Source organism: Lepus europaeus, chromosome 9 (genome assembly GCF_033115175.1).
Source record: "Lepus europaeus isolate LE1 chromosome 9, mLepTim1.pri, whole genome shotgun sequence".
Lineage (NCBI taxonomy): Eukaryota > Metazoa > Chordata > Mammalia > Lagomorpha > Leporidae > Lepus > Lepus europaeus.
The window spans coordinates 9,627,528-9,638,000 of record NC_084835.1 but is presented as its reverse complement, the minus strand read 5'-3'; the positions used below and the strand labels follow the sequence as shown (position 1 = coordinate 9,638,000).

Here is a 10,473-nt window from a genome sequence, read left to right as displayed (position 1 = left end):
ATAAAGAAATCAATCTTAAAAAAAAAAAAAAGAGTCTGGTTTTGCTTGAAGCATATCCTGGGTTTGCTTGAAACATATCCAGTTTACTGTAGCACAAGAATTTATAAAGTTAATGAAGCCTGCCCTGGGTCCTAACAAATTAAATGCATAGCAATGAAAGTACAATAGGGGTTGGGTTTTGAAGGCTGAGAATCCACTGCCACGGAAATCGGGGCTCTGAAGACAGCAAAGTGAGCGAGGGGGAGGGAGCACCTCCCTCGCTGTTCTCACTGAACAGGCACGAGGTAGCCGTGACGTCCACAACAGCAAAGGCCGCACGAGACACAGCCGCCTCAGGACCCTGGCAGGAAAGGGCCTCTCCTCTCTTCTGAGCCCTTAGACACAAACGGGATTAGCAGTGGCTCAAACCAGCAAAACACCAGCCTGTCCTCTTATTTTCGCTCCATCTTTTGCCTGCTGGAAATGTAGAATTCCAGAAGCACACAAGGAAAGGGCTGTTCTGTTCTTCTCTAAACTGATTTGCGGGGTGGGCACTGGGACGCCATATGTTGAGCTGCCTCTTGCAATGCTGCCATCCGTATCAGAGTGCCTGATTCAGGTCCTGGCTGCTCCACCTCCAATCCAGCTTCCTGCTCACGTGCCCGGGAGGTGGCAAATGACTGTCCAAGTAGTCGGGTCCTCGCCCACACAGAGATCTGGATAGAGTCCTTGACTCCTGGCTTTGGTCCCTGGTCTGGTCCCAGCTGTTGCAGATATTTGGAAACTCAACCAGTAGATGGAAGATCTCACTCTTTCTGTCACTATGCTTTTCAAGTAAATTTATCTTAAAAAAAAAAAAAAAGTGTTTGAAAGACAGATCTCATCTGCCTTGTCACTCTCCAAATGCCTGCAACAGCCAGGCTGACGCCAGGGGCCTCGGTGGAATTCGCTGGAACTCAGAGGATGGCAGGGACCCAGCTTCCTCAGCCCTCACTTGCTGCTTCCCAGGTTAGCAGGAAGGTGGAGTCGTGGGTGGAGCCAGGACTCCATCCCAGGCACCTGCACTGTGGGGTGTGGGCGTTCCACCTGGCAGATGAAGCCGGCTGCACCACAGCGCCGGCATCTAGATCAGATTCCTAAGTGAGGCTTCCCTATTTCACTAGATGGCAAACACACTTTTAACACTTCCAGTTCTTAACAAAAAAATCAAATCTTTAAGATAAATCAGCAGGTTACAAGATTTCACTTGTAGAAATGGACCTCAGTTCCAGTACGGGGAAGTCAGCATTTATGGGAGGGCGCAGGCATTGAGCCTCGCGGTTCAGATGTCCACGTCCCACCCTGAAGCACCAGGGTCGACGCCTGGCTCCGGCCCTGCTAATGCACACCTGGGAGGGGCGGTGCGGGCTCAGGTAGGAGGTCCCTCCTGGCTTCGGGCTGGGCTGACCTGGGCTTTCAGGCATTTGGGGGAGTGAACGGTGATGGAAGATTTTTGTCTGACTCTGAGAAAGTAAAAATAAATTTTTTAAAAGTTCGCACTCACCCTCTCTGGCCCCCGACGTGTCCATGGCTTCAGACTCCCGACCTGCCCAGCTATGCCCCTTCCTCTCCACGAGGACTTGCCGGTCTTGGACACTCACACAAACACATGCATGGCTTCACTCAGCATGTGACCTGCTGGGCTTGCACTTGCCATTTTTAAATGTTTTGAGAGACACAGGGAAACAGAGAGCACTCCCGTGTGCTGGTTCATCTCCAAATGCCTGTGATGGCCCCAGGCTGGGGGCTTAAACAGTGAATGGGAACCTAATCCAGGCCCCCCACCACGGCTACCTCCCAGAGCCTGCATTAGTGGGAAGTTGCCATCAGAAGCAGAGCCAGGCATGGAACCCAGGTAACTCTGGCACTAACCTGTCCCCACCACTAGGCCGAATGCCCACCCCGACACGGCTTCCTGGTCTGTTGCCGCCAACAACCACGCACACTTATGGGGTGTGATTTTAATACACAGATAAATGCACCTGGTAGGGTCCTGAGCTCAGCCACGCCGTAGCAGCGGCCGGCACTCTCTGTGGATGGAAGCGTTTTCACAGCGCATCCCTATCAGTAACTGTGCCTTCCTGCGGGAGAGGAGGGAGCAGACATGAGGCTCCCACGGTGGGCGGGTGGGTGGCTGGGTGTGCTGGCCTGCGAGCCTGTCTACAAACCAGGGAGCTCTCGACTGCCCCGCCCTCAGCCAAGGGCACACAAACAAGGGAACTTCTTCCCGCCCAGGGTCTCAAACATCCTGCAGACTGCGACCTGCCAGCTCCAACCCACCTCTGCCAGTGACCTGCCCAGGATGGAGTTCACTCAGCTGCTCCCGGGCCCAGCCGTCTCTGGCACACCCACCCCACAGCGCCCACCTTTGCCACCTGGTCGGCCTACTTCAAGGCCTGCATCAGCTCTTTTTTTTTTGGACAGGCAGAGTGGACAGTGAGAGAGAGACAGAGAGAAAGGTCTTCCTTTGCCGTTGGTTCACCCTCCAATGGCCGCTGTGGCCGGCGCGCTGCGGCCAGCGTACCACGCTGATCCAAAGGCAGGAGCCAAGTGCTTCTCCTGGTCTCCCATGGGGTGCAGGGCCCAAGCACTTGGGCCATCCTCCACTGCACTCCCTGGCCACAGCAGAGAGCTGGCCTGGAAGAGGGGCAACCGGGACAGAATCCGGTGCCCCGACCGCGACTAGAACCCGGTGTGCCGGCACCCCAAGGCGGAGGATTAGCCTGTTGAGCCACGGCACTGGCCCTACATCAGCTCTCGACCCAAACTGCGCAAGGCAGAGACCGGCACTGTGTCTTCTCAGCTCTGGTCAGCTGGGTGGGTTTGCTCTCTCCTCCAGCGAGGGAGGGGCGGCTCTGTCTGGGGTCAGGTACTTTGAGTTCTTTTTTTCTCCCAGGACCACAAGATGGGGTTGGTGTTGCAATCAGCCCCATTTTAGAAACAAGGGCCGGCAACATCCCGTGGTGCCTGTCATTAGGTCCAATTGAAAATTATACAGAAGAGGAGGAGTCAATTACCCAGGGTCACAGGGTCCTGGGAGAGGCGGAGCTGAGATTTGAATGGTTCCCTTCCAGAAGGTACATTCTGCTCCCCAGCCTTCAGAATTCTCTGGAGGAAACCCAAGTGAGCGCCCCATACCCCACATTGCTTAAGTTCCTAACCTTGGATCCACACAGTCCTGAGATCTGTGGCCCTCCTGAGCTCACAGCAAAAATCATGCACATGGCCCTCGGGCTAGTCCCCAATCTCTAGGCGTCCACCAGTGTTCGCTGCACGGATAGGGCTCCTCAGCTGCCCCCGGGCACCATGGCTGTGCCTCTGTGTCAATGTTGGCACTGCAGTCGCAGGCATCTTGAGAAGCTCCTAATGCAGCAGGTGCAGCCCTGGGGCTGTCTGTGTGCCTGAGTGACCACCATCACTGAGCCTAAAGGTTCCTCCTCCAAGTCATGTTTGCCAGACGACTGCAGGAGGGTCACAGCTCCCATGAGGACTCCTGTGGGTGCAAGGAAAGGGCCTTCCCTGCAATGTGGGGTGCCCAGCCCTTCATTCACTGCCCCGGGGAGAATTCTGCAAAAGCCACCAGGCTCCCACGGTGCCAGTGGCGACACTAGAAAGGGCTCTGCCTTGAGCTCAAGTCCTGCTGATTGTGATCATGACTGCAGGACACTCCTCCCTAAATTACCTCCTCAAACCAAACACGAGTCCGTAGGAGTTTGTGGCAGAATCACTCCAGCGCTGTGTTGGGATTGTGTGCAGGATACGCACGGGCTGTCGTGCTGCTCGGTGCGTGGTGGTACCAATCACCCTCGCCATGTTATTAAGTGAAAACAGCTGCTAAGGAAGAAGAGCCCAAGAAATGAGGAGCATCAGAGGCCTAGGAAATCCTCTACGGTAGAAAAGCAGCTACCAGGGATAAAGCATATTGAGAAAGATAAACCCACAGAAGATATCCTGGCCAAGTATGTGTTCCCCTACTTGGGTATGACTTTTTGCACTGGGTGACAAGCTTTGTGAAAATACTGTTGGCTTCACAAAGTCCCAGGTGTCCTTGGGCATGGTGTGTTAAGGTCAGTGAGGTCTCCCCAAGGACGCAGTGTGGCAAGTGCGTAGGACCCTGACACTAGGCCGCTACAGCCGGTGGCTCTGGACAGATGCTCTGACAGCCAAGAACATGACAGGATTTTGGTTGTAAAGCTAATCTGGTGGCTGGCATTGTGGGGAAGCGGGTAAAGCAGCCGACTGTGACACTGACATCCCACTTCTGATCCAGTTCCCTGATGGTTGGGAAAAGCAGAAAAAGATGGTCCCAGTGCTTGGGCCCCTGCCACCCACACGGAAGACCAGGATGAAGCCCAGGGCTTTGGCCTGGCCGAGTGCTGGCCACCGTGGCAATCTGGGGAGTGAACCAGCTCCCCCCTACTCTGTAACTCTGATTTCCAAAAACAAACAAAGCCCACAACAAGACTAAATGCAAACATAGCTCATAAAAAAAAACTGAAAACAGCACATCTGCTGGGGTCAGTCAAAAGCCTTAGCACCGCATCTCTCCAAGGTGGATTCAGCACAAAGCAAACCTGCAATTCAGACAAACCTGTTTTTTTTTTTTTTAAACAAAAGCTATCTTCTATGTTTATTTCATAAGAAAAAGGCGCCAGGACATAAGGCCTCCGAAGGTAAAGCTAAAACTGCTGTTAGCTGGGAACCGTGAGGGCAAGGCTCAGTCCGAACCCCTGCACAGGGAATGCGGAAGCCTGCGTGGCTGCCGGATTCTGTCCAAACCGTATTCCTGAGGCAGGGAATCCCAGTTTCCTAGACTAAGGACGATACCCGGGGCCTTCACTCACGAGGAAGAGCTGTGTGTGCCTCCTCGCTCGCCAATACCACGTCATCGCCGCAGCCTAGACACCGGGCGGCCGGGATCAGGGGAGCTTTCACCAGATGCACTCACCGGGCTGGGGAAGCGGCACCAAGTGACCACTGAAACAGGAAAGCAAAGTTCTGGATGTATTGTGATTTTCAAGGCTTTCAAAGCAAAGACTCGACTCTGCAGAGCAGCCCAGGGTAAGCAACGAGGACGGGGAGAATGCCGAGGGGCGAGCGGCATCACTGACGCCGGGTGCTGCACCTGCCATGAGGACACTCAACTCCCGGTCACTCCTGGCCTAAGTCTGGGGGAGAGCGGCTGTGCTGGCAACGCCAGACCTGTGCAGTCCACATCAGAGGACGTAACGAGCGCGTTGTTCCAGAGCAGGGCTGCAGTGTGAACCGAACACTGACCTAGGATGTGTGTTCACGACAGGCAGAATCTTGTGGGTCAGTTTGGGACCAAGGCCTAGGCAAGGCCAACAGGTGCCCGTTCTGGTTGTCTCATCTCACAGCTTCCTAAGATGTCCCCGTGGGCCCCTTCTGGAGTCCTCAGCGCTGAGAAGACCCCACCAGTTTGTGGAACTTGGACCCTGGAGGTGTTTTGGCCCTCGTTCACCCGTGACCACCCTGTGTGTCCGTCGAGCAACGTCCCTCCCCCGTGCCCTCCCGTTGCCACCCAACGCCTCTCAGCATCTTCTCCGCTCTCTACCCGGTCAAAAAGAGGCTGCGGTGCACTCCAGCACGCGTCAGTTCATCAGCATCTTAGTTTACTGTTTAATTTACTTGGTAACAAATTCCCTGAAGCAAGATGTGACTGTACAGTACGTGCCATCCACGCCCGGCGAGCGCACCGAGAGCAGCTGCGCAGCGCCTGCGGCCTCAGAGGCGTTCCTCAGCACCGCACAGGGACGGGGTCCCTGGATACCCGAGACACGCTGCTGCTTTTCCTGCTGAAAACACTCTAACGTGGGGTCAGCCGTAGGGGAGCAGACGCGGGTAACAAGACCCCCGAGGACCAAGTGCTTTATAAACGGAACGGTGCAGTAGGAGCGCCAACCGTTACTGCTGCCAGGCACCTGCAGAGCGAGCCCCCGTCTCTGGAAGAGTCCCCCAGGCCCCGCCGAGTGGATGGGGACACAGAGCAGTCGGCTCAGGCCAGCACAGCCTCGTCTCTCTCCGACGTAATCTTGTCTTTTAAAACACTGTTAACAATTTGGGCGCTGGCAGCGGCGTGCCCTTTAACACCTCTATCAACAGCAACAGGACTTCTGCTCCAGCCCTGAACTCGGCGCAGCGAGGAGGCTCAACAAGTATCTGTCGGTGAGGTCAGAGAGCTGAGGGTGAACTGTTAGAGCTCGTCCTGGTCACTCCTCTCTCGTGAAGAAACCCAGCGGCTCAGAATCACCTCCTGCAACCCAGCAAGAACAGGGGGGCTGAATCTCCACAGCAGCAACGAAGGGACCGCGTACGCGCCTGACGTCACAGCTCCGTCTCAGGGAGCCGTCCACACCCATTCAGAACGAGGCTGCCGATTCCAGGTAATACATACGAACACCAGCTGCTCTGCTTCTCATCGAGCTCCTGCTAACGCACCTGGGAGAGCAGCAGCAGACGGCCCAAGTCGTGGGCTCCTGCCACCCGGGTGGGAGACCCAGATGGAGCTCCAGCCTCCTGGCTGTAGGCCCAGGCCTGGCCGTTGCAGCCACCTGGAGAGTGAACCAGGGGATGGAGGATCTCTGTATCTCCCTCTCTCTGTAATTCTGCCTTTCAAGTAAATAAAATAAATCTTACAAAAGAGAAATCTTTCAAAAAAACATTGTCGGAGGTAGCATCGTGGTGGAGTGGGTTAAGACTCCACTTACAACAGCAGCGTCCCACACAGGGCGCTTTGAGTCCTGGGCGCTCCACTTCTTACGCAGCTGCCTGCTAATGTGTCTGAGAAAGCAGTGGTGGATGGCCCGAGCCCCTGAGCCCTTGCACCCACAAGGGAGACTCCGAGGGAGTGGCAGCACTCTGGCTTTCACCTGGCCCAGCCCCAGCCATTGTGGGCATCTGGGGAGTGAAACAGTGGATGCAAGCTCTCGGTTTATGTCTCTTCTTCTCTCTGTCAACACTGCTTTTCAAATAAACAAATACTAAAAAAAATATTTTCATTTACTTGAAAGGCAGAATGGCAGAGAAGAAGGAAGAGGGGGAGAGAGGGAGAGGGGGAGAGAGGGAGAGAGGGAGAGAGGGAGAGAGGGGAGAGAGGGGAGAGAGGGAGAGAGGGAGAGAGGGAGAGAGGGAGGGAGGGAGGGAGGGAGGGAGGGAGGGTGGGAGGGAGGGAAGGAGAGAAGGGAGACAGAGGGAGAGAGAGAAAAAGAAAGACAGACAGATCTTCTTCTATCCACTGGTTCACTCTGAAAATGCCCACAAAAACGAGGGCTAGCCTAGGCTGAAGCGAGGAGTCAGGTGCTTACTTCAGATCTCCCACATGAGTGGCAAGGGTCCAAACACTGTGCCATCACCCACTGCCTCCTAGGATACATTAGCAGGAAACTGGATTGGAAGTAGAGGGTCTGGGACTTGAACTGGTGCCCCTGTATGGGGTGTGGGCATGGCAAGCAGTGGCTTAGCCCCCGACACCACATGTCCATCCCAAATGCTAGCACTTAATGTTAGAACTGCACCTGTGATGGTGCTGGTGTGCCCGTGTCAGCCACTGAGAAGGAAGGCGTGGACTCTGATCAGCAGTTTACAAGCAGGACCAATTGGAGGGAGGAGCCGCTGGGGTCTGGAGACTGAGCAGTGGCTCTGTGGGGTTCAGGGAAGTGTGAACAGCAAGGTGACCTGCACAAGGAAGGAAGGAAAGCCATGGCACACTGGGTGTGGGCGGGAGCTACACCTGCGGGGGTGGGGGTACCCAACCACCAGCTCAACAAAGACAGGAGGGGGCTCATCTCTTATGGAAGCCATATGCAAAGTTCAAGAAGAGAAAGTCGCCAAGGACTCTGGGCGCTGGGAGTGAGCCTTATGGGAGGTCCTGGGGTGCTCGGGGGTCACAGACTGCCAGGTTCAACTGAGAGACAGCCAGGCCACAGGCTAAGAGGCAGGGACTCGGCACAGCGGGAGGGCAGTGGGCTCAGGGGGAAGGGGTGGGAGACAGCCCACGGGGCCAAGAGGTCTTTCTGCTCCCGCTTATTTTCGGGACCACCTGTTTGAAGGATGTAACATGATGCATGGAATCGGGGGGATGACATGACCGTCTGGGTTTACCCACCTGGACTTGGATTCTTTTCATACATTCTGGGGAGCCCATTTCCTCGTCAGTCATGGTGGAGGGTTTAATCAAGTAACATAGCATAAGCTCCTGTTGAGAGAGGACAGACACTCTGAACACTACAGAACAGCACCAAGGTGGGGAGGCAGGAGGCACACATGGCCTGCCTTCCTTCCCAGCGTGGGCTCCCAGACACCCCACAAAGGGAAACCCCAGGCACAATTCCCCTGAGAACTTAACGACCGAGGCGTGCCTTCCTCACTAAGGCCCCGCTGTTCAGTGAACTCTGACCGGCACACCGACGATGTACAGAGCACTGAAGATGGGACACGGAGGTGCCATGAATGCTCCATAGGCCACGCCGAGCCCAGGCAATGTCCCCTGCCCTTGGTGGTTATCACCAGCCTAGCTAGGCCCCCAGCAGTGGGGGACAAAGTGGCAGGGGCCCAGAGATCACCAGGACAGCCCCGCTAAGGTGCAGCCTCCCTCCTGTCAGGAGGCCACAGGCTGGGGGCTCGAGGCCCAGTTCTGCACACGAGCCCCGTGACCCGATTACTCAGCACCCCTGCAGCTCCTCACGCCAGGAGCCACGCTGTGGCAGTGGAGCACTGAGTGTTAACTCCCGGCCTCTCCCTTTTTAAGAGATCTGCAGACTGACGACAGGCAGTCCTGGTTTTGACTCCCTTGGGAACAGGGGTGTGTGTGTGTGTGTGTGTGTGTGCGCACACGCGCACGTGTGTACAAACCTGTGTGAAGAACTGCAACCCACAGAGAAAGCAGCCCACAGAGCGAGGCCCCCCCTGGGAGGGACAGCGGTGCCCGCCCACGTCTGATCCCCCGGGAGCGCTGCGGCTCCATCCCTGCGGCTTCACGTCAACGTCCACCCGGACGACGGGAGGCGGCACAGACCCCGATCTTGCAGAACTTTGTGGGCAGGAACGCTGTGACGTTCCTACAAGGGATTCCTGACTCCACTACGTGCAGACAGACGCCAAAGCCACGCCGGGTCACCTTGGAGACGTTCGCTGAGACCCTGCTCAGGGCGGCCAGCGCCCTCCAGCTGAACGGCCTGCGGGCCGTGCCCTGGAAACGGTCGTCCACGAGCTCAACGATGACGGAGTAGCTGCAAGACACACGAGCGGCTTTTCAGGAATAAAAAGCACGACACCAACCCGCTTAGAAAGTGCACTGTCCTACCGGGAATGAAGGTACAGAAAACAAACTCTACATCATCTGACCCTCACGCCCTTGGACGGCTGGTGACGAACTAACAAGGAGAATACACGTTGAAGTTAGAAGCTTTCTGGCCGATTCCCAGACCTACAGGAAGAACAGAGCTGTACACTCCCGTGACTGCTTACACACGAGTGCCTAGCACGCGGACTGACTGAATGCTGAACTCCAGGACAGGCGGCACCCTCACCTCTCAACTTCCTGCAGTCGGATGTGGTCCGTGCGTGAGTCATGGGCACAGAACACGCTCCTCTCAAGCCAAGAAGAGCATGACTTGTTTCTAGGGCATGAAAACTGCAACGAGAGGCTAGAAATGTCCTCATGTCCCTCCAACCCATTAACTTATTTAGAAAAATCTCTCCAGAGGCAAGTGCTGTGTTGCAGTGGGTAAAGCCTACTGCCTGCCATGTGGGCATCCCAAACGGGCTCTGGTTCCTATCCTGGCTGCTCCACTTCCGATCCGGCTCCCTGCCAATGGCCTAGGAAAAGCAGCAGAAGATGGCCCAAGTGCTTGGGCCCCTGCGCCCATGTGGGAGACCAAGATGAAGCTCCTGGCTGTGGCATGGGCCAGTGCTGGCCATTGCAGCCACCTGGGGAGTAAACCAGCAGATGGAAGAAATCTCTCTCTCTCTCTCTCTCTTGCTCTGCCTCTCCCTCTGATACCAAAAATAAGTAAATCTTTAAAAAAAAAAAAAAAAAAAAAAAAAAAAGGCTCCAAACCTTGCATGGTAGAACGGAGGCCCCTTCCGGTAGAGCACTGTAAAGGAGGAGAAACAGGCGATGAAGAACCGCTCTGACTCGGCGGCTTCCTCTCTCTCTGCTTCTGCAGAGATGAGCCAGCCCCGAACCGTCCATGCCAGTCATCTCCACACACCTTGGGCTATTTCCAAAATACAGGTCCCCTCCCCCCCCAACTAAAACCAAGTACAGTCAACCAGACAAACCTGTGGCCACGACCCTGGCCCCCCACCCTGCTGGGTGACGCCCCCAGGCCTGCCTGTAGGACTCCCTGCGCACACAGCCTGCGCCGGCTTCCTCAGGAAGGCGACCCAGCATGCTGTGTGTCAGAGGCCGTGAGTAACCGCGACTCTTCTGGG

The 10,473-nt window shown here is 55.8% G+C and overlaps 1 protein-coding gene across 5 annotated transcripts in view; it reads right to left on the bottom strand.

The window, feature by feature from the left end:
• Positions 1-4,626: 4,626 nt before the first annotated feature.
• The window catches only part of TSEN2 (tRNA splicing endonuclease subunit 2), a 36,415-nt gene continuing 30,568 nt past the window's right edge, over positions 4,627-10,473 (bottom strand). For 3 of the 5 annotated variants that reach the window (XM_062200469.1, XM_062200471.1, XM_062200470.1), the window contains exons 9-12: positions 10,097-10,133; positions 9,155-9,266; positions 8,144-8,233; positions 4,629-6,292 (exon numbers count right to left, since the gene is read on the bottom strand). In XM_062200469.1, the coding sequence (XP_062056453.1) occupies positions 6,233-6,292; positions 8,144-8,233; positions 9,155-9,266; positions 10,097-10,133 (299 nt within the window). In that variant the 3' untranslated portion in view covers positions 4,629-6,232. Of the gene's footprint in view, positions 6,293-7,553; positions 7,714-8,143; positions 8,234-9,154; positions 9,267-10,096; positions 10,134-10,473 lie in introns of those variants that run through there. The other 2 variants (XR_009866756.1, XM_062200472.1) reach the window with 2 other exon arrangements.